General features: G+C 37.9%; 4 protein-coding genes across 5 annotated transcripts; 2 read left to right on the top strand and 2 right to left on the bottom strand.

Annotated features, from left to right (window-relative positions):
• The first annotated feature begins 838 nt into the window (after positions 1–838).
• LOC113748841 (probable ubiquitin-conjugating enzyme E2 16) lies at positions 839–3,467 on the top strand. The gene is made up of 6 exons (XM_027292416.1): positions 839–962; positions 1,089–1,192; positions 1,304–1,406; positions 1,636–1,699; positions 2,897–2,985; positions 3,090–3,467. Exons 1-6 carry the CDS (start codon positions 933–935, stop codon positions 3,183–3,185), a joined length of 486 nt encoding a protein of 161 aa, XP_027148217.1. The 5' UTR covers positions 839–932; the 3' UTR covers positions 3,186–3,467.
• A 444-nt stretch (positions 3,468–3,911) lies between these two features.
• LOC113748840 (jacalin-related lectin 3-like) lies at positions 3,912–10,503 on the bottom strand. Of its 2 annotated transcripts, none has more exons than XM_027292415.1 (7): positions 8,612–10,503; positions 6,220–6,443; positions 5,621–6,088; positions 5,289–5,534; positions 4,826–5,191; positions 4,530–4,748; positions 3,912–4,375 (listed from the first exon to the last, which is right to left on the bottom strand). In XM_027292415.1, exons 1-7 carry the CDS (start codon positions 10,479–10,481, stop codon positions 4,076–4,078), a joined length of 3,693 nt encoding a protein of 1,230 aa, XP_027148216.1. In that variant the 5' UTR covers positions 10,482–10,503; the 3' UTR covers positions 3,912–4,075. The 2 variants fall into 2 exon arrangements, with proteins under 2 accessions (XP_027148216.1, XP_027148215.1); XM_027292414.1 differs by lacking the exon at positions 8,612–10,503 and adding an exon at positions 6,522–6,598 and having other exon boundaries at positions 6,220–6,423.
• Positions 10,504–14,102: 3,599 nt separating this feature from the next.
• LOC113749893 (beta-galactosidase 3-like) lies at positions 14,103–20,617 on the top strand. The gene is made up of 19 exons (XM_027293768.1): positions 14,103–14,483; positions 14,607–14,702; positions 14,811–14,923; positions 15,122–15,188; positions 15,432–15,524; positions 15,687–15,830; positions 15,907–15,995; positions 16,108–16,213; positions 16,349–16,436; positions 16,650–16,768; positions 16,870–17,034; positions 17,235–17,413; positions 17,720–17,829; positions 17,920–18,029; positions 18,232–18,342; positions 18,415–18,528; positions 18,611–18,813; positions 18,931–19,267; positions 19,377–20,617. The coding sequence occupies exons 1-19, from the start codon at positions 14,310–14,312 to the stop codon at positions 19,521–19,523; spliced, it is 2,565 nt and encodes an 854-aa protein (XP_027149569.1). The 5' UTR covers positions 14,103–14,309; the 3' UTR covers positions 19,524–20,617.
• LOC113749894 (thioredoxin H-type-like) lies at positions 20,435–22,485 on the bottom strand. The gene is made up of 3 exons (XM_027293769.1): positions 22,289–22,485; positions 20,943–21,065; positions 20,435–20,804 (listed from the first exon to the last, which is right to left on the bottom strand). The coding sequence occupies exons 1-3, from the start codon at positions 22,376–22,378 to the stop codon at positions 20,613–20,615; spliced, it is 405 nt and encodes a 134-aa protein (XP_027149570.1). The 5' UTR covers positions 22,379–22,485; the 3' UTR covers positions 20,435–20,612.
• Positions 22,486–23,606: the final 1,121 nt, after the last annotated feature.

The following is a 23,606-nucleotide window of genomic DNA, read 5'->3' as shown; positions in this document are numbered from 1 at the left end:
CTCAGTTCAAGTGCTTTTAAAAAAAAAAAAAGAAGAGAAAATTGTCAGTAATATATAAGGATCTAATTATGGACGTTTAGATTCTGTTTCAACTGCTACTTTTTGGGAGAAAATTCTTCATTTTTTATGAATATTTATTTTACATACTATTTGTCAATCAACATTTTACTTCACATATATTATATTTTAAGAAGCATCACAATAATTTTCTCCAAAATTTCTGTAGAGATCGCAATCCACACAACCTCTTGTATTCTTCTTGTATTCTTGCAAGAGACTAGAGGCAACCCTCCTCACGCTCACATGATAGTAAGGTAGTTCGATTGATACAACCTTGGCTAAGTTTGGGAGTTTAGGATAGAAAAGAGAAGAAGGGAAAACTTAAGTTACGAGAGAAGAGAAGAGAAAGAATTGTTTTGTTGTTTGGGAGTTTTGAAAATTAGGGAAATGATTTTGAATATGAAAGTCATTAAATATTTGTTCCAGACATTTTTAAGGACAAAATAGGTATTTTAAAAAGTTTTCACAAGTTTTTTTCAACTTTTTCTCAATTTCTCTCGAATTTAGAAGGAAAAATTTTGTCTACTATTCATTCTCTCAAATCCTTTCATTTCCCTTCTTTTCTTTCCTACTAAAAACTAACAAATAAAGGAAAAGTTAACTTTCTCTTCTTTTCCCATTCTTTTCTGTCCAAATCCTTCGCTCCCAAACGAAACTTAAACGGACAAACTGAAATTTTCAAAGTAAAAATTTATTCCCCACTAAAAAAAAAAAAAAGGGCGTTCCAGATCAGTTAAAAGTTGAGCATGATCTCACCCCGCCCCAGCAGACAGTCTCGCTAACACATGCGCCCACTCGCCCATCCCACTCTCTCTCAATAGACTTTTTCTCTCTGCATTGGGGAAAAAAAAAAAAAAAAAAAACCGGACGCCATGAGTAGCTCTTCTCCTTCTTCCCGTAAGGTAAAACCTATTCCTGTACATGCATAAGAACGTTAGTTTGCAAATTTTTGTTTTTGGTTAAAACTGTTGATTATGTTATCTAAATATTTGGGTGATTTTAATTGGGGGTTTTAAAATGAGGCCTAGGGTTTGAGCAAGATCGCATGCAACCGCCTACAGAAGGAGCTGGTGGAGTGGCAGGTGAATCCCCCGGCTGGATTTAAGCACAAAGTTACTGATAATTTACAAAGGTTCTTTCTTTTCTTTTTCCTTTTCCCCCTTGTCCTCAGAACCATTGCTCAAAATTTCGAAATGAGATTTTTTTTTTTTTTTGTATAAATGATGATGGGGTTGGAGTACAGGTGGATAATTGAAGTCAACGGTGCACCGGGAACGCTTTATGCTAATGAGACTTATCAGCTTCAGGTTGATTTCCCCGAGCATTACCCCATGGAAGCCCCTCAGGTTAAATGCAAGTCCCTTTTTTTTTTTTAATGTTTTAATTTTCAAAAAATTTCTGAGGGAAATTTTGTTTCGGGCTTTTATGATGTGGGTTTTGTTGGGCTTTTGATTTTATAAGAATTTATGGGATTTTGCTGCTTTTAATAGCTTTTGCTGCTTTTGTGGTTCAGTTTTTAAGTAGCATTCTCATATTTGTCATTATTATTATTTTTGGTTTGGGATTGTTGAGCAGGTTATTTTTCTTTCTCCGGCTCCACTGCACCCTCATATTTATAGCAACGGACATATCTGTTTAGGTTTGTATCGTTACTCCTTTTGCTTACTTTCATTGGCACTTATGTTCAACGTTGATTGTCGTCTTCTGCCCTCTTAGATTCTTTTTCCCTTCTTGGTTAAACGATGATGATGCAGTGAATTGTTTCAGAATAGAGGAGAAAATTGAAGGATACTAATTTCATGAAATGGCTTTGGTTTGTTGTTACATGTATTACTGCTTTTTCACCAAGAAAGAGGGAATATATTTCTAAGCTATAGAGTACATGTTAGTGATTGAAATGAATAAACCTCCCTGCATAGGTTTATCTTATAATGTTAAAATTGGATGGGTTATGAAGCCAAAGATAGATTTTATGTGGATTTTACGTTCAGAGACATTAGGGTAAAGTTGTTGGCTACTTTGGTTTAAAGAATGTTGGATTTGCTTTCCTTGGACCATTGGGAAAGTTATTGGAGTTTCATATATGTGAAGAATGTCATACATTTGATGTTAGCTAGATGTCTTACATTCCTTGGACATTTTGGAAAGTTTTGGTTCTCATTCTAAGTCCCGAGGGTTATATATTTGATGATTTGGGGTAAAAGTTTGATGTTTGTGGTGCTTGCATCTGGAGGCGTTTTGTTTCCCTGGTCTGTGGTTGTAATTAGCTACGGGATGATACATTTGCCTGAAGAATGGTGTACACTTGTGTTTATTCATCGTCTAGCAATGTGCTTATGGTACTGCCCAGAGTTTCTAAGTTTTGAACAAGATGAGTTGGCATGGATGTTTGTCATGCAAATCTCTCTCAATCATGCTGAACTGCAAATCAATTGAACATTATCTAACTTTGTTATTGATATAGCAGTGGCTTGAAGGCGGTTTAGTGCAGGAATCGTTTTAATTTTATATATATATATATATATATATATCTTGTTTGCTCTGTTTAGTTATTATCTTTACCCACAGATAAACAGACTGGTAACCATAATTATACCATATTGGGTATAAATGATTGCAAAACTCAGATTTCAGAATGGAAGGATGAAAAATTAGGTTCAGATTGGAAGGATAAAAAACTGAGCTTCAGATTGGAAAGATGAATTAGTAATTTTTCTAGTTATGCTTCTGCATGTGTTAATATTAGTCTTCTATGCAATTCAATCATGGTACTTCAGAATAAAAAATACTAGTTAAACTCTTGCTGCTTCTCATATCATGGTTGTGACGGTGGCAGACATTTTGTATGACTCCTGGTCCCCAGCAATGACTGTCAGTTCGATTTGCATCAGCATTCTTTCCATGTTATCCAGCTCTACTGTAAAGGTGTGTTTGGTCTGAAGTTTTCTGCTGTGCTTCCTTTATCAATATGCTTGAGCAGTGCTCCTTTTAGTGAAATTTTTTTCTCTCACAAGGTTTTTCCTTTGCAGCAACGCCCAGCGGATAATGATCGCTATGTGAAGAATTGTAGAAATGGCAGATCTCCAAAGGAGACACGATGGTGGTTCCATGATGATAAAGTGTAATGACCCATTGTTACTGATTGCTGTTAAGACCTCTAACACTACCTTATCCATGTTTGGGTCCAAAAAGTTCACGTTTCTTTCCTGGTCGATGGATTAGGAAGGTCGAGGACTTTCTAAAACTTTTAGAAAAGGAACCCTGTATTGGAATGCCCTAGTTGGTTTCCGGGCTTTGTTAAGTCTAAGCAAATATATAAAAGCTGCTGTAAGGTGGCGATCTTTGGTGTATGCTGTATATAATATTATTAATTGGCTGTGTGAATCGGAACCCAGCTGCTGTTGTCACGTTGCCTTGGGAGCTAGGAACGTCAAGTCTGAAGATGTCCTCGCCCTCGCCCTTCTCTACGCCCCGCCTTTCAAATAGTGTGTTACAAATATCACACCTTTAAAACCTTTTTTTTATATATAAAAAAAAAAAAAACCAAACGGCATCTTTACATGGCTGATTTATGTTTTGGTGTTGAGCGATGGTGCTTGCAGAAATCATCTAGAGCCGAAGGCATGTGCTTCCGTGGAGTACATTCAGATGATGTCTTGTGTGGATTTAGCTTGTTACAAGGTGATGACACACCTTGATACTCTCTATCTTGATTGAAATTGAAGAGTTTCCTCGGCAAGCTTAGCTTCATTGCACGGACTAGAGAGCTGTGTCTCTGCAAACTTATAGCGCAACTAACACAGCCGCAGTAAGAGTGTCATAATGCAGAAGAGGAGTAGGGAGCGTCAAACTTGGTCAAGGCTGGATATCCTATTTCTCAGTAATTATCTCGAGAGGATAAAAATTGAAGTTAAACAATACTGAAATCGGTACTGCTGTTCCTGCAGTTCTCGGATGTAATGTTCAGCTAAATGGATAAAAAAAAAAGGGAAAAAACTGAAGCATGAATGAATGATCAAGAGAATATTTTCGTGAGGTATGATGGTCTGGACGATCTTTGATTCCCCAGCCAATGTTGCATATGCACTCCGATGGCATCCAGGTACATCCCACTCTTCCCATGAAACCCTACCACCTTTCCTTCTGTGGTTGTTGAGCTGAAATAGTTTCCCAACTCCTCGCCAAACGGACCACACATCCTCCTACTCGTGTGAAAGGTTAAAGATTTGATGACCTGTGTCCCCTGGTCTTTGTTGACAGGACCATAGTATCCACTTACTCGAGTTAATACCTCGTGAGGATACTCTAGTTTTACCTGTAGTAGATTAACAGAACAATGTCGGAAACCATAATAGTAAGGCAAGGCAGTGGGTAGAAAAGATAAAAATGCATGTGTGTTTTTGCAAAGTAAGCAATCAGCTCAGCCTCAGTGGGCAAAATTAGCTTGCTAGTGAACGTAATGTTTTTACCCTGGTTGCTGTTACTCCACCATTACCACCATGTCTCACTGACCACACAGATTGTCCGTTTCTATCATACTCAATTTCCATGCTGCAGATGGCCTCTCTCATAGTCAAAATAATCTGTTTAATCCCTGTGAATACTCCATCGTCCCATGGTTTCCCACCCACACCGCCCCATGGACCTGGTCCGTAAGGAGCTGGATCTTTCACTACTCGCTGGACAGCCTGAGAAGAAAGAGTAACAAAATTTGAAGGACCATCGCGGAGTGTTGTCACCTGAAAAAAACAAAAAAAGAGAGTACCTCCTGCATTAGTCCGTGCCTTCCTAATTTGAAGGACCATTGTGGAGTGTTGTCAGCTTCATTGATGGACGGTCCTCTCTGAGCAATGGAGCCGGATGGAGAACTTGATACTGGAGTGGCTTTGCCTTCTAATACATGAACACCAATTGCATCAAGAAACAATCCCTTCCGTCCATGAATTCCCACAATCACTCCCCCTCTCAGTTTGGTCGAAAATGATTGTCCTTGTTCATCTCCAAAGGGACCGTGTTTCCAGTTTGTAGTATGGAAAGTCAGAGATTTGATAATATTAGGCCCCATACCCATTGCAGGGCCATAGTAGCCTGTTATGTGAGTCAAGATTTCAGATGGATAGTTGAAGACTATCTGCCAAATGTTGAAAAATTTCAGTGATCAAGTGATATAGAGCTACAACAAAACCAGCATATCTCTGACATGGCAACTAAGCAGTATTTCATTTTACCTTGTCAGATTTATATCCACCACTACCGCCATTTTTGCTTCCCCATTGAGGCTGCCCGTTCAGATCATAACAAACTCTTATGGAAACGATTCCTATGTTTCTAGATAAGTGAATTTCCCGGATTCCGTCATAGACTCCATCATCAAACAGAGTGCCACCGTTACCACCCCAGGGTCCATATGTCATGACTCCTTGTACATTTTCTGAGGGTACTCTCGAAATCTTGGACGGAACCACATCGACATCCTGGAATATGGTTGCATAAAGAATCATATTCAGCAGCATCGTACAAAGGACTAGTGCAAAACTAAGTTGTAAAGCGGTCTATGTACCTTGTTTTGGGATTCCACCCGGCTGAACTCGCTTGAGTTTGAAGTTTGCCTCGACCAATTTTCTGGAGTAGAATTACTACGATACTGCCCCTTCTGCCTCACTGCAAGAATCAGATCATAGCTATTCCCGAGATTACCTTGTAGCATTGAGTACTCGTATGTTTCCGCCCCCTGGACAACATAGTTTTGCGAATGCATTATGGAATTTGATGGAATCAGGTTGGTGAGAGGCTCCAAATGAACTCCTATAGCATCTAGAAACCAGCCACAGTTTCCATGGAACCCTACAATTTTGCCTTTAGTCATTGGAAATGTGAAGTACGTCCCCTGTTCGATACCATAAGGTCCGTATGATCTTTTGTTGCTTTCAAATGTAAGAGATCGAATAAAGATAGGCCCCCATTCTTGCAAGCTACCATAAAATCCATGAATGGACGTTAGAAACTCGTTCGGATAATCTAGCCTGACCTGCAAATCATGCAAACAGTGACATACAAGCAAACTTTGGCAATCAGCATATGATCAGATAACATGAAGTTAGTCATTAAAAAACTGATTCGGAGAAAGCCAGCCGCTCAACCATATTTTGAGAAACTCACCTTGTCAATTTTAGCGCCTCCATTGCCGCCATGCTTTTCTGACCACATTGAGGTGCCATTCCTGTCATATTCAATCTGAATGCAGTCAATGCCTGCACCATGAGCTATCACCAATTGCCTGACAGTGGAGTATACTCCATCGTCCCAGTGATATCCATCTTGACCTCCCCATGGACCTACAGAAATGGAATGTTTTCCGTATTCCTGAAAACGATAATTCATTACTAATGTGATAAACAACATTAGAGAAAAGTTCATTTGATAGCCATTATTATTATTATTGTAACAAAATTTAGTCTTACCATCATTAAGTGCAGAGGGCCAGCGGTAGACTGTCAGAGCTTGAATGCTTGTGGAATGACGGTGAAGAACTGAAGATGCATCTAAATATATGGAGCCGATGACAGAGGAGTTTGTAGTGATGATTGTGAAAAGTTTCAGGTGCTTGACTAGGAATTCGGTGATCCCCTTTAGGAGGGAAACAGTACAAAAGTAGAGAATTTGATTCCCAAACATGACAAAGCCTTGATAAATACCGTATTCCTGCTGTAAAAGCGACATTGGTGAGGGGACGCCTGTATTCTATAATAAAGCCAAAAATCTAAATGCTCCACTTTCGTTGTAACTTGTAAGCATAAACGTCTTGATCATCCGAACCTTCATTTTCATGGCTGCAACACAGCTATACCGCAGAAGACTTGATTCTTATTTTTTTTTCCAGACCACATATCCAGAATAGATTCTGTAAAGTTTGTCTTGGTACATTTTCACTTGAAGCTGATTTATGAGGCTTCTTTTGTTGCTATAAGCTGTCGGGAAAGTATATTCTCTTATCTGATGTGAAGTGGTGCTCTGAGTTCTTGTCTTATTCCTCAATAAGGAACAAAAAATGGGCTAAGGGTAGGGTGGGGTGGGGAGGACAAATTTTCCACCGGTGGATAAGTTCGATTTCAAATTTCCAGAATAACTTTGCTTATGGTAAAGCTCTTCAATTGAATAACACGCAATGTTTATCCTCCAGTTAGATTGTAAAACGTCAGTACTACTTTTGAAGGGTCATTGTGAGCTATGCGTACATTGAATGACCCATATTCTGATCATTTTTTCATTTGATGAAAGGAGAACAAAGTACCTACTGTTTTTTAAAAAAAAAAAAAAATTGCAGGATTATACATTAATTAGGAATGTCATAATCTTGTAATTACAGAACACCTGCTGGCTGCCAACTGTCCAAGTAGAAGAGTGAAAATCATTTTATCATTACAAAACGTGGTATGCAGTTTGACCACTGTTACACAGTTGCAATATTATGTACATTCTGGAGCGGTATTGTTACACAGCCTGGTATCAAAACTTTAGATTTCAGATGACTCGCTCATTTACAAATGACAATATCCAAAATTATGTGACAACGCTGCTGCAATATCTACAAAAAGAATAGCAACTCAAGAAGTCAATTACCATGGTATCAGATCCTGTTCTTACAGGAGAATTGGCTTCCTTACCTTCAGCTACACTTCAGCCCTTCAACTTGTGCCTCTGTGATTTCCTTGAGAAAGTATAATGCTATCAACAGAACAATTGTTGTGTTCATCCCCAAACTACCAATAATCATTGCAAGAACAGTGCCCATCTCTAAAATGGTGCAAGCATTTCGAGTCACACAGATATATTTCACACCTATAGGTATTTGAAATAAATTTGGCAGTCTCATGGCAGCCTTTGCACATTCTCATGTTCTTCACAACTCGCATACATATGGATGCACTTGAAGATTTAGAGAGGGCAAAAGCAAATGCAAGTTTTTCACTATGAACCCCACTTAATGCTTCACTCTCCTCTTCCTCAACCGGAAGCCCATTTGACAAATCGGACCTCTTGCTCTTTGGAGCCATGCGCTTTATCCAAGAGTGCATCACCCAATTAATCTGCTGACATTGAGAGCCACCAACAAAGGACTGCACTGTGTTTTCATCTTCAATCCAGCTCCAACCAAGACATTCCTTAGCATCTTTCATTTTTCTAGGCTCTTTTGCTTTAAAAGAATCCTCAGGAATCCCAGATAATGCATACAATTGTAAGACCAACTGATAGATCAAAGCATTTTCTGGTTCGAGTTCCAGTAACCGTTCCCCAGCATAGACAGCCAATTCAATATTTCCATGAACACGACTAGCAGTTAGTAAGGCAGCCCAGATAGAAGAATTGGGCTCAATTGTCATGTTGTTAATGAAATCAACTGCATCTTCCAGCATACCAGAGCGTCCAAATAAATTTACCATTGCTGCACAATGGTCTAAACATGGTGATATATGATGCTCTTCTATCATTCTAAAGAAAATACGGTTTCCCTCACCAACCATTCTAGCTAAACCATATGCCGAAATCATACTCACAAAAGTACCTCTATTTGGTTTAAGTTCAGTATGACTCATGTCGTTAAACAGCTCAATTGCATCAACTGCGCGACCATGTATAACGTAACCAGCAATCAGTGTGTTCCAGGTGATTATATCTTTTGCCAACAAACTGTTGAATATGGTTCTGGAATACTTTATATTACCTGACTTGGCAAAAGTATCGATAAGAGAATTTGCAACTGACAATTCACAATCCAAATTTCTGCGCAACACACAACAGTGCAATTCCTTCACCTTTTTGGCTGCAATCAAATTGGAACAAGCAGGTAAAATGCTCAAAATGGTAAATGAATTTGGTTTTACACATAAAGATTGCATTTGTCGGAAAATCCCCAATGCTTTATCTTTGTTTCCGGTTAACAAGTAGCCTGCTATAAGAGCATTCCAAGATGCTGTGTCCTGCTTGATATGTCCATCCTTCTCCATTCTTTGGAAAAGATCCATGGCCTGATCGTCATCTCCATTTTGCATGTAACCGGAAATCAACGTGTTCCATGTGATTACAGTTGGCTCCACATCTGACTCCTGCATTTTCCTAAAAAGGTCGTGGGCTTTCCCACAATATCCAGCTTGGCAATATCCTCCGATCATTGAGTTCCAAGTGTACATATCTCTTGCTGACATCATGTCAAAGACTTGCCTAGCAGCCTCAACTTTAGCACATTTAGAGTACATATCAACTAGTGAATTTCCCACCAATAGATTTTCACCAAATCCAGCCTTCAACGCCCATGCATGCAATTCTCTCCCCTTCTTTAAATCTTTTAGAGAGGCGTACATAGAGAGCAAACTGATAAGTGTGACCTCATTTGGCTGAACCCCGGCCAAAAGCATTTTCTCAAAACATTCCAAAGCCTCAGTCTTTCGATTAAACTGAGCAAACCCAGAAATCAGACAAGTCCAAGTAAAAACATCTGGCAGTATCCCGCAACTTTGCATCTCTATCATCATTTCCATCACCACATCATATTTCCCCAACTGGCTATAGCTTGATATGAGTATATTCCAAGTCACCAAACTTGGCTCAAACCCTTCTTCACGCATTAACTCGAAGAATCTCCGAGCCTTCTCAAGCTCACCCTTTTGGCAGTACCCTGTTATGATTGAATTCCAAGAGACTGTATCCTTCAGCACCATACTACCAAAAAACCTTTTCGCCAAATCTGAAAACCCGCACTTTGCATAGACGGCCAAAATTGCATTATTCACGCGTAATTGAAAATTCATCCCACATTTTATCACAATGCCATGAATCAACCTCCCTGTTTCAACATCCCCACTATTCCCACATGCCTGTAAAATCTTTGGAAACAAAAATTCATCTGGAACAATACCATCTTCCATCATCATCAAGTAAAACAGCTCAACCACCTCATCCCATTTTCTCTCCCTCGTACACGCACCAATCATTGCCGACCACGCGTACAAATTCCTCTCAGACATTTCATCGAACATCTTGTATGCATCCTCAAGAGATCCACATTTCGCATACATGCCTACAATCTTGGTTTCAGTAAAAGGATCCAAGTCTTTTAGTAGATGTTTCATACGGGTATGAAGTTTACGGCCCAAATGAATTGACTGAGAATCAACGCAAGACTGAATTAGGTACGAGAAGGTTTTGGCACTTATCATGGACCCACATTGCGCTATAGAGTCCAGAGATGCTATGGCTTCAGTTAGGCGTCCATTTCTGCAGAGGTAGGTCAAGTGGGCATCCATAATAGTAAGGTGGGCGTTTCTGGGGATATTTTTGAAAGGGAGCCTGGATTTTACAGGATTTTGTGAAATTTCAGGAAATTTGGGGGTTACAGTTTTGCATGGAAGGATTGTACCCTCCATTGGAGAGTGATTTCTTGGTAAAGTCTGCTGCTTTGCAAGATGATTCAAAGCTGCAGAAGCTGGACAGCCACACAAAATGGAGAAGATTGTCTACAGTCGGTCGCGCAACGGGAGCTGCTTTGTCCAATAACAGAACGACACGCGCCGACAATTGGGATCGATGGCCTGTACTGTTGGGCTGACTGTCCAACGTTTCTGGAGAAAACCAGTAAGAACTACGAACAGGTCAATGGAGTCCCGAACCTTTTGGGCCCAAAAGCGGCCCGTTTAAATTAAATTCCTTCGGGCTTAACCATTTTTGCGTGGTCCAGCATTTTATTAATAGCAATCTCCGTAAATTATCGCATTGGCTCAAACGGAGCCAGGGTTATTCATTTGGGATTGAACTAAACTTTGTTCCAATTTTATTTTTTTTAAATGAGTGAAATGTCTCGAACTCGAACCTCTCACTGACACACTTTATAGCGCACTCTATATATCTCCGTATCATCCAACCCAATATTCCATTTTTAAGTGTTATTGCGTGATTACCAATTCACCACCACTTAGTTGCTTCCTCATGTTAGAAGAACTAAATCATACACTCGACAGATTACAAATTAAATCAGAATTTTGTCAAAACAGTGGAAAACGTTGAAACATAACATTGGTAGTCCCTTGTGCACTACACAAAGATGTTAAAATGGTTGGCAAACTGAACGTCACCTGGAGCTTCACATACATTTTTTGAACAAAGAAGATAACAGAAAATTATTTAGATTATTACGTTGAAACCAGATTTTGTAACCATCAACAATCAATCACATTTATAAGTGTGTTTGGATAGCAAATTTTTTTCAAATAATATTTCGCTTGCATCATAAACACATTTTCTAATCCAATTTTTCTTATATTTTTTTTTTTCTGAAGTCACCTTTTGATATTCTCAATCATGTTTTTATCTCACATACATCCTATCATAAAAGGTATTATAATAATTATTTTAAATAATATTTCAAATAATATTCTATTCAAACACATTAACCGTCCTATTTGCTGTTGAATTCAGAGTTTGAATTCAGAATCAATAACATTACTTGAATTGTTAGGTTGAACCAAGATCTTTAGGCTCAAAGCGTCCGTCACTAGTGAATCCGGCACCATCGATGAAGGAAAATTGCGGCCAGTTTCGTTGTGCAGGAATACGTATTGAGGCAATCGAGAGAATAAAGTAGGCATTAGAACTTGTGAATAAACTGACGTAGACGAAACGAAATGGCGAGAGGGACAAACGGCGGATGTACGGTGCCTACTTGCTTAGAAGTTAGGGGCTTGGAATTGGTTGCCGCTCCCCGCAACCATTAAGATAAGTAATGCATGCATGCGTAGTAAAATGAAATTAAACTTCTTTTACAGTCAAGACTTCTTTTTTTTTTAAATCATCAAATCATAATAAGCTGTATCTGGCATTTTAATTAGTTAATTTCTTCTATTCCCATTATAAAATTCTTGCACAGCAAAACATTTGAAAAAAAAAAAAAAGAGCTCACGACGTCATTCATTACGAATATGCACGTCTGAAGCTCGTAACTCGCATGTGTTCGGAGATCACAATAATGTCTATCCATCTACTCTTTGTTAGCTTCAAATATATATATATATATATATATGTATGTACATATATATACGTACATATATATATGTATATGTATAAGTACAAGGTACCCTGCAGATCCAAAAAACGCCTGGGGTCGGTGGGAGTGCCGGGAGCACGTGCCAGTGAAGGAGAAAAACATTTCTTGAAACACCCAATTTAGATTTTTCTTCTTCTTTTTTTTTTCTCAAACAAAAATGGTGAATAAGCTACTGACATATTCAGACACGGCTCCATCGGACGGGATTATGACCAATCTCTGTTTAGTTTCTCCAAATGGCAAAGGGAAGCGTGTAAAGTCAAATCCAGACTTAATTATAGAGAGGACGAGATTGAGATGAACGATTAATACTGGTGTGTTTGGATAGTCAAATAATGATTAAAAATTACTTGTTTACATCACAAATATAATTTTTAATAAATTTTTTTATTTTTTTATCTTACATACATCACATCACAAAAAGTATTACGGTAATTATTTCAATTAATATTTCAAATAATCTCCTATCCAAACACGCTTGAGCAGGCAACCATGGAACGGAAGTTTACCTAGAAAGAGGTAACGAGGTTTATTAATTGATCGTCAAGTTGATTCAAAAACAACAAGATCGAGATCCAATTTTTGCTCTAAAACAGCAGTCCAATGTCCGGTGATTCACGCTAATCGAGCATAGGCCCGTTGTCTTAGGATTAGGCCTATTAATTATGTTCCTGAAAACTATCTTCCTTCGCCCAAAAAAAAAGCCCAAAAATCTCAAACCTTTTTCTTTTAGCACAAAAATCTAAAAGGTAGCAAAATTCTTTTTCTAATTTCTCTTGCTAGTTTGTGTGCATGGTATCCTAATCCTAGTTTACTTTCTTGTTGCTCTATATAGCCTTCTTTTTTTTTTTCCTCTTTAAGTGAGCAGTGTTAAATTTAGAATCTTTCACTTACAATCATTTTCACTTTACCACCCCAATCTAATCCTCCGCAAAAAGAAAAAGAGTGAGCAAAAGGAAGATCTTAGTAAGTGAGTGATATTATTGATCTATATTATTAGAGGTTCAAGCATTACTCTATTATACATATAGTTATTAGTTAAATGAGCAAAAAATGTTCCACTTCTACATTAGGTATTCTTAAATGCCTGTAAGTTACAAGTGACCATCTTATCAATTAAATAAAAATTTCTAGTTGAAACACTAAAATATACAACAATTGGAAATTTTGTCAAAGAAGTAGTTTGTTTCTTTTGTCTGCCTTAATATGCAGTATGGCCTTACTTAAACAAGTAATAATCCAAGTTTTTATCAACAATGCCCAAAGAATGCTTCCAACCAAGATCACATTTTAAGAATGTGATCATTCATGTAATAAAAAATCAGGGTTGTAGACAAAGTACAGTAGATTACTGCTTTTGAAAGCATGAGGACGGCAACTTTCCACCTTGCATTGTAAATGCTGCTTTTCGTGATATGAATGTACAGAAAGTTTCTTTTTCCTTCAAAAAAAAAAAGAAAGCTTGAGGAGTGGCCCTCAAATTTTGGTTTTTTTTTTTTTTTTAAGCTTTCAGTCCACAACATAAATGTCCCACAAGGATAAAAGTTAGCGCGGAGTTCAAAGCAATAACACCATGGTGAATCATAAGGACGGGATTTCTGACTTTCTTCCAATTCAAATCTTCCTCTTCTCATTCTTTACTAGCATTCAAACACTTGAATTGATAATATTTTAAGCTCAAGATTCATAATCCCCAATTAAATATTTGATTTCCAGCCCGTGTTTCTGTTTATGACGAAACAACCCCTGGCATTTAAGCAAGTTTTACTGCATCATTATCTATGCATACTGCTAATTCAAACCACAATCTTTTTTTTTTTTTTTCAGCCACTGATCTAAACTCAAAATGATTGTTGAATTGCTGACGTACTAGTAATTCGTACTGTAATTATGAATAAGGAAAAAATGAGGATGAAGAATTCAAGTTATATACTCCTACAGGAGTAAAAGAAGTGGTACTCGCTGTTAATAGTTGGACACTCTGGCTTCTGAAGAGTGGCATTGATATTTGATACGGGTAGATCACAAGTGTTCTCCTGGACTTCCACAGTTTCTTCTTCCACCCTCTCTCTCTTTCAAACTTCCCTCCTTATATGTATGAGTTTTTAGAAGACAAACAAGCAACAAGGATAGACTTCTTGAGAGCAAAGTTACAATGGAAACCGACTCAGTTTCCAAATTGGTCATTTTCTTCTTCAGCATTGCGTTGTTAATGGGCGCTCAGCTAATCCAGTGCAGTGTCACTTATGATAAGAGGGCAATTATCATCAATGGGCATAGGAGAATTCTTCTCTCTGGCTCGATACATTATCCAAGAAGTACCCCTGATGTACTTTCCATACTATTCTTGATTTTTTATTTGTGGATGCTGTGTTAAAGTTTGTCGCTTTCTTGTGATTTTAAATGGACAATGTTAATCTTTGTGAAGTATGATGATATGGGTTGTTTGCAGATGTGGGAAGATCTTGTAATCAAGGCTAAAAATGCTGGCTTGGATGTTATTGACACCTATGTTTTCTGGAATATCCATGAGCCTACCCAGGGAAATGTGAGTCTCCTAGATCTCCTTTTGCACTTCTATTCTTTTGCATTTTTGGACAAGAGTCGAGGACCTTTCTAATGCTTTAACAATTTTTTGCCTTTGAATCTTATTTAGTATAATTTTGAGGGAAGATATGATCTTGTACGCTTTCTAAAGACGGTGCAAAAAGTTGGACTCTATGTTCATTTACGCATTGGACCTTATGTTTGTGCAGAGTGGAACTTTGGGTAATTGATGAGCCCTTTATCTTTCCATTCTATCCTTTTTTTCGAAAACCTTGATTTTGTTGATGCTTCTTGCTTCATTATAATTAACTATTTTTTTTTCATGTTAAAGCTTCATTTTAGTGTTTTTTGTCCAATATTTTCTTCTTGAAACTAATTGAACTTCATGAGCTCCTGACTTTTCTGATGCTCTTAATTCAGAGGATTTCCTGTTTGGTTGAAATATGTTCCTGGAATCAGCTTCAGAACAGATAATGAGCCCTTCAAGGTTTTATCAGCTAAACCATTCTTTATTTTTTATCTCCACTCTATAAAGCTTCATGACAATTTGATGTTTACTAATTTTTTAATTCCACGTAACTGAGAAATTTTATAATATATCGGTGTTTTTCTGCACTTAAATGGGAAGGTGATTCTAATTAGAACCTGTGAATGGAAAATGACAGGAAAGTTATCAACTACTAAATTATGGGTACTCATTGACACTCACTTTGTTTTTCTTGGGGTAAAGGTGGCAATGCAGAAGTTCAGCCAGAATATTGTTGGGATGATGAAGAGTGAGGGCCTGTTTGAATCTCAGGGCGGTCCCATAATCCTATCTCAGGTAAATATCATGTAGGTCATGTGACATGATGTCCGAATGTTCTATTCATGTGTGGAGTCTGTACTTGGCAAATGCAAAAGCTGGAGAAGAAAATGGTCAGATATCATTTACAGCATTCAGGCTCATAGCATTGCTTTTCTACTTTGACTCTCATTTGTATAGATTGAGAACGAGTATGGAACAACAGAAAAAAGACTTGGAGCAGCTGGTTCGGCATACTTAAAGTGGGCTGCAGGAATGGCGATTGGATTAGATACTGGGGTTCCATGGGTCATGTGCAAACAAGATGATGCGCCTGATCCAATTGTAAGTACTGCTTCAAGTGCACAGATGCTATAGGCCACCGTTTCTTCCTTTTTAACTCACTTTTATCCATGCACAGATAAATGCATGCAATGGTTTTTATTGCGACACATTTTTGCCCAATAAACCATATAAGCCCACAATGTGGACTGAGGCTTGGAGTGGCTGGTAATTGTTACTTAAGGAATCAGATCCATTGTAATTTGTTCATGATAAAAAGTATGTCCTGTTGTTCAGTTCATTGATTTATGGTTTCTTCTTTTTTCTCTAATTGAGAAAGGTTCACGCAATTTGGTGGGACAATAAGTCACCGCCCAGTCCAGGATCTGGCATTTGCAGTTGTTCGTTTCATACAAAGGGGTGGCTCATTTGTTAACTATTACATGGTAAGCGATTTTATCATGGATAAACTTGAATATATTTCGAATCTTACAAAGTTTACAGCTTGACTAATAAGCTTATGTAGCGTTTTAAGGTTCTTCTATCAATCCAAATTAAGTCATTCACCCTTTTTGTGACAGTTCCACGGAGGGACAAACTATGGGCGCACTGCTGCTGGTCTTTTCGTTACAACCAGTTATGACTATGATGCTCCAATTGATGAATATGGTAAGTGGCAAATCTAATGCAATATTGTTATATAAGAAATTCAAACTTATGCAGGATGCATATTTTTAACAAGAAATACTTGACCCACCAAAAATGTCAAGGACGATGAATGATTAGCAGTAATTTTGTATCTTTTTTTCGTATCTCTATTACTTTTGAAGATATTATCTATGGTATTTGTCTTTTTAGTTGAACCTTTAAGCAACTCTTCAGGTCTGCTAAGGCAACCCAAGTATGGCCACTTGAAGGAGCTTCATACGGCTATTAAAATGTGTGAACCAGCTCTGGTTTCTTCAGATCCTGCTATTACTACTTTGGGAAGCTCTCAAGAGGTCATCCCTTAAATGTACCTTTTATTTCTCATTTAAATAGTAATATGCAAAATATGTTAACTTAGATCTTATTATTGTTTTTCTCTAACTTGTTCTTTCAGGCCCATGTATACTCTTCTGCCAAGGGAGGCTGTGCTGCCTTTCTCTCAAACTATGACAGCAATTCTGCTGTGAGGGTGACATTCAACAATATGCACTACAATCTTCCTCCTTGGTCCATCAGCATCCTTCCTGACTGCAAAAACGTTATCTTTAACACTGCAAAAGTGAGTGGAGTTTACTTTAAAATCAGCCTAAAGCAATCATCAAATTAACATATGTACCAAAATGTGTTTGGTTTAAAGTTCTGTCCATCTAAACCCACCAGAGAAGACATAATCAAACTAATTACTTTCTGACTCCCCTTTTTGAGCTGGCTGAATGGTGCTTTAGTTTTACTAAAATAGATCAATTTATGGCCATGAAGGTTGCAACTCAAACTTCACATATACAAATGTCACCAACGAACACTCAACCACACTCCTGGGAGACCTATGGTGAAGACATATCTTCTCTGGAAGACGGTTCAACTTTGACAGCTGTTGGACTTCTGGAGCAGCTGAATATCACAAGAGATAACACTGATTATTTGTGGTACATGACCAGGTAAATATAATCTTGATCACCTTTAAAACTACCTCCCCAAACTTTAATTCTCCATCTCATATGCTGCTTCGTGATTTCAACTATTAAGCAAAACTTCGGGAAGTACTCCTTGTATGGAATTACAATTTCATTGATATGAAAAGAGGATGGTAAAAACATGATAGTTGCTAATGCATGTTCATCATTAAGTACAAGTGTAGTCTTTCAAGACATTTTTGAGGTTTTCAAGTCATTATGAATGGTAATCTTTTGGATCCCCATCTCCAATGGGTCCAACTTAATAATACTTTTCTTCTTGCAATCCAGCATTGACATCAGTCCATCAGAGTCATTTTTTCGGGGACGACAAAACCCAACTCTCTTTGTGCAGTCAAGAGGTCATGCAGTACATGTCTTTATAAATGGGAAGCTATCAGGTAATATGTCCAGGTTACTCTTAACCAGGACTCATGTTCTTTAACAGTAGATCTTAGCTGAAACCTTCTGCACTTCACTCCATTATACAGGATCAGCTTACGGTACACATCAGAGTATTAGTGTTAGATTCAATGGACCTGTAAACCTTCTAGCTGGAACGAATAGGATTGCCCTGCTGAGTATAGCTGTCGGACTACCAGTAAGTAGTTTCTCAATCAGTTTGCTTCATATTGTAACTTGGTCTAAGACTTATCAAGAAGTCATGATTGACTAATTGAGCTCCATGGTCCTGGTGTTCTTCAAAACCAAAGGAAAGTCAATAGAACTCAACTTCTCTGCTTTCATAAACAAGTAGACTTATCTATGATAAATAATGATGGCATTGTTGCATTACTTTGAAGAACAACGGCATACATTTTGAGAATTGGAACATAGGAATTCTGGGGCCAGTGGTGCTGCATGGTCTTGACCAAGGTCACAAAGAATTATCGTGGCAAAAATGGACCTACAAGGTAATTGCGACAGAGTAGGTCGTTTTTGTATATTCTTGTCAATGTGTCCTAAAATCCCTTTATCTTACATAGGTTGGCTTGAAAGGAGAGTTAATGAATTTAGTCTCTCCAAATGGGGTCTCCTCTGTTGAATGGATACCTGGGTCATTGGTGGTCAATGGTCAGCAGCCTCTAAAATGGTACAAGGTAAAATATTAATAAATCACAGACTATGAAATGTTCAATAGGTGCTGACTGGAGGAACTTGAAGCTCATCTGACACTTGCAGGCTTACTTTGATGCTCCAATGGGGAATGAGCCCTTGGCCTTGGACATGAAAAGCATGGGTAAGGGTCAAGTATGGATCAATGGGCAAAGTATTGGAAGATATTGGATAACTAATGCAAATGGTAACTGTGGCACTTGCCAATATTCTGGAACATTCCGAGTTTCAAAATGTCAACTGGGCTGCGGTCAACCAACACAGCATTGGTAATATTCTGTCATTCCTATCCTTTTATCTTTAGGTACTCCTTGAAAATAAGGTTAGTTTAACTTCAGAATAGGATGTAGTAAATGTTTCTCTTCACCTTTGAACTTGTCTATCAGGTACCATGTGCCCAGGTCCTGGTTGAAGCCATCCCAGAATTTGCTGGTGCTTTTTGAAGAAATAGGTGGAGATGCATCAAAAATATCTCTAGTGAAGAGAGCAACTACAAGTGTTTGTGCTAGTGCGCAAGAGCACCGCCCCACCATAGTAAATTGGCATATTGACAGCAATGGAGAGAGTGAAATGCTTCGCCAGGCCAAAATTCACCTGGAGTGTGCAGCAGGACAGACTATTTCAGGCATCAAGTTTGCAAGTTTCGGGACTCCTTCAGGAACATGTGGTGCCTATCAGCTAGGAACTTGCCATGCAAAAAATTCGCATGCAGTTATAGAAAAGGCACTCATACAAGACTCCTCTTTTTCACTATATGTTTAACATATTCTCACATACTTCAAACCAAATTTGCCAGTGAGATATTTATACTGATGTAGTTGCAATCTTGCAGATGTGCCTTGGGCAAGAAAATTGCAGGGCCACGGTCTCTGACAATTTCTTTGGGTCTGATCCGTGCCCAAATCAGTTGAAGAGATTATCTGTTGAAGCAATTTGTTCAACCTCAGTTTCCAAATTTTCAGATTCCATTATGGGGTGAGTGGTGGTAGAATGTAAAGAATATGGATAGCAGTATAATGAAGATTATTCACGTAGAACAGGAACGAAGGGAGGAAAGAAGCAGTGCTGCTGAAGGTGGATAAGGAAGAGTTTTGACTTTCCGGATTGACAAATTGATGACAGTCTTGAACCATGGCCTTCAGTTGCTCCGAAGTTCACTGTATCCCAATTGTCCATAGTTTTGGAGAGTTCATTAATTTTGGAGGGTAGGCAGGAACGAGCGATAACTTGTTCAAATAAGCCATCAGTTCCAAGTGTAACTATTCTCCAGCAGTTTTGAGCCTAGTTGATAGTCGTTTAAGATCTCCTTCCTCAAATTTAAGTCATCTGAAGATTTTCAGTGTTACAACAATATTCCTAGCCTCAAGAAAATGAAGTAATCCAGAAAATGTCGTATACTGATTTTAGTAGCTGATCTGTCCAATTCATCGGGAAACGGTTAAGAGGACCCTTTGTGCCGATAGTTGGCACTTTTTTGTTGTGCAAGGCTGTTATGAGCTTTAATTCTCTTTATTATCTTAGCCAACTTTTTTGTTGTGCAAGGCTGTTATGAGCTTTAATTCTCTTTATTATCTTATGGCCAAGACCAAGGATGATCCCCTTTCCCTCTTCATTTGAGGCGTTTGGTTTGATTGTAATTGAGGCCTTCAAAGGTGAGCTCCATTCATCGTCTGCCCACGGCCATTCCCAGCCAACTATTTACATTTTGTAGCTCGGGGGTTCCAGAATCCAGAGTGAAGGGTGCAAATTACTTGGTAGGGCAATTTTTCTCTAGACTATGTCGGAGAACTATGCATAAGAGTTACCAGTTAGAACACAATGACCTCTCGAGGAAGTTCGCATCAGAGGGACAAAAGCTGATGAGAATAAGGATTAAGGAGAGTAGTTAACTAGATAAACGAGGAATTTGATTATTTATAGAAAAGTAAAATCTAGCAGACACTGGATGAAAACCATGGAAAAGTAAACACACAATCACATCCACTACATCTAGAAATTTATAACATCCTTGCTACGACAATCACTGACGGATAAAGTTCCTTATTAAAAAGTTTGTTTCCATGGTGAATCAAACTGAAACAGAAGCAGTAGTAGCAGTAGCAGCAGCAGCAGGAGTAGCAGTATCAGCAGCAGTAGCATGCTTGGTAATAACTTGCAGAAGTTCATCTTTCTTTGCACCGACAAATTTCTCCACAATGTTTCCATCCCTGAAGAAGATGAACGTCGGCATTGCCTCCACTTCATATTTCTCAGCAACAGTCTGCACATGCAATTAAAAATTCAGCCAAGAAATCCACTAAAGAAAAAGAGAAAAATCGCTAATCCACTCAGTATGCTAAGCTGTTTATATTTAAAAAAATATTAGTACGATAACACGCAATTAGAAAGAGAAATCCACCTTCAGTTCATCCACATCTACTTTGAGAAAGATGACATGGGGAAGCTTCTTGGCAAACTCTGCTAGAATTGGAGCAATGAAACGGCAAGGTCCACACCATGAAGCTGTAAAATCCACCACAACCTATAAAAAGGATCAAGTCATGGTACATATTAGAACCTTGAAGTAGTGCCAGAAGATTAATGCATAAAAGATGCAGTAATCGGTAAAACACATGGAAGACACTCAATATAGCTGATACAACGTAGACTTTTACCAAAGCAAAGCATCAACCAAAAACAGGCATCTATAACAACGGCAAACTGCAGTATCCTGCTAGCTCGAGAAGAATACAGGTTTAAACTTTTCATGCACACAAAACATGTAGAATTTAGAAGAGTAGTCAAGAACCTCAAGTTAACACAATTGCTTCAGGTTAAAATCATTAAAAGCATCCATAAGAACCAGTCTCATTCCTCCCTCGGGCATGAAAAATTATACTCCATAGGTATGACCGATCCCACCTCTGTTAATTTGCTGTTGTCGTATGAGAAAGTATTCTATCTCCCGGGAACAGACGCATTTTTACTAGATATGAAGGTCAGTAAGTGGAGAACCAAATCAGAGCACAAGAAACACAAGACAAAGGAAAAGACACGTACTACTAAGCTAAGTTAACAGTAATATTTTGGTTAAATCACTTAGCTTTCAAAATTCATTTCATGCTAACAAACAAACCTGGTCTGAAGCATCATAAGCCAGGATTTCGCAAATGATTGGATTTAAGCCAGGATTTTGCAAATCATTAAACTTAAACCACAACTACAGAAGGAAACAACGCAGAGACATCTCTGCATATAGCATACTATGAGCAAGTAACTCGACCCAAAGCCAAAAAACTACTACATCAACTCCACCAACCCCACACCACCCCCTCCCGCAAAGAAAAAAGAAAAAATCTTTGGGGCAAGCTCACATCTTTACACAACAAAATATGCACCTAGCAAAACTTACCATCTTCAAAAATAAAAAACCAAACGAAGAAAAACAACAATCGAGAGAAAGAATCAACAACCAAAATTTAAGGAATTAACACCAAAAGAACAAAAAAAAAAAAGACGATTAGTACAGAATAGAATAACAAACGCTTAATCAGTAATTTTCCAAAATTCCTATTACAGGTATGCATCCAACCAGAGTAAACCTAATACTATAAAAGCACGAAAATTTTGAGGTACGATTACTGAAGTTCGAGAATCCCATCTCTTAAATTCGACCACAGCATCCAAACTATTAAGGGCGACAATTTCCCAAAAAAAAAAGGCATATAATCAAGAAGCCCCTAAGCTTATAGTAATATAGCATACCAGCTTCTTGGATTCAACGCCCTTGGTGAAATGCTCATTCCATTGATCAACGCTGTGGCAACCGATCACTTGTCCCTCTTCTGCTGCCATTGTTTACTCCACTCTTGGAATCACAGAAAACCCACAAAAAGATTTCTACTTGGTCTGTTTTGTCTCTTGCTTTCTTGGAACGCTAATGCTTTTTTCCCAACGCCAAACCGGCCTTCTTATAGAGGGGGAAAACGGGGACGGTTATTCATTTATTATTGTAATATTATCGTGCGAGGAAATATTGCGGAAAATCCTATTAAGTATTGCTGTATTTACTACAATAGTATGCTAGAAGGAAAAGAAAATGACAATACTTAGTATTGTGTATTGGTGGTAATACACTTATTATGCTGACCTAATTGCTTACTACAATTTGCAAATTAGTACCTTATGACATGTGGTAGGATGTCATCTAATTTTCTTACAACCGACTTAACGTCACATGTAAAGGCAAAAAGGGTCTTCGTATCTCTACATAGAATGAATGATGAGTAGGCTGCTTGTTTGTGGATTATACCTCGGATAGGACTTTTCTACAGGCATGCATCAGCATCAGCATCAGCATCAGCAGCGGGATTAAATGTATGTTATATGTATAAAAAAAAATTGAGAGTCTAAATTTTGATTTTGTAGATATTTTATGCATTCAAATTTGTGTGTATACATATTAACTGTGTTTAAATAGAAGACTATATGATATAATTACTGTAACGGTTCTATTTCCTTTTTTTCTGTGATATTATTTCTATAAAATTAAAAAAATTAAAAAATATATTTACAATGCAAGTAAAGTAATATTTTAAATAATTATAATATCCAGACACACCCCTAATTTATCTATTAGTATAGCAAAGATTTTACACATAACCAATTTATTAATTGCTTGTTTGAAAAGCAATGACTAAGGGATGTTCTCATTGTAAGAAAATATGATGACATAATGACGTTTGGTCACATTACAACAAAGAAATGAATTTAAATTTTAAATGTAAATTTCTCTTATGTGACATTTATTTAATTATAATAATGTATAATACACGATCAATAACGATCATCATGCTTAACCAAATTCGATAGGGAGCGTAAACTTGATTAAATCAGAACAATAGTTTAAAGAAGTGACGAGAAAATTCTAGAATCCGAAACTAGGAGGGAAGCAAGTGTAATTATACACTCATTCTTTTTCTTCCCTAAAAAGAAAACAAAAAAGTGAAAAAAGGACGAAAGAAAAAGGCAGACACGTGCATCGTCTTGGTTGGTTTGAGTGGAGTGTGTGGTTTGGAGAGCA

Source organism: Coffea eugenioides, chromosome 10, assembly GCF_003713205.1.
Source record: "Coffea eugenioides isolate CCC68of chromosome 10, Ceug_1.0, whole genome shotgun sequence".
Taxonomy (NCBI): domain Eukaryota; kingdom Viridiplantae; phylum Streptophyta; class Magnoliopsida; order Gentianales; family Rubiaceae; genus Coffea; species Coffea eugenioides.
Note: the sequence above shows the minus strand (reverse complement) of the source record. Positions and strands in the feature narration are given on the sequence as shown.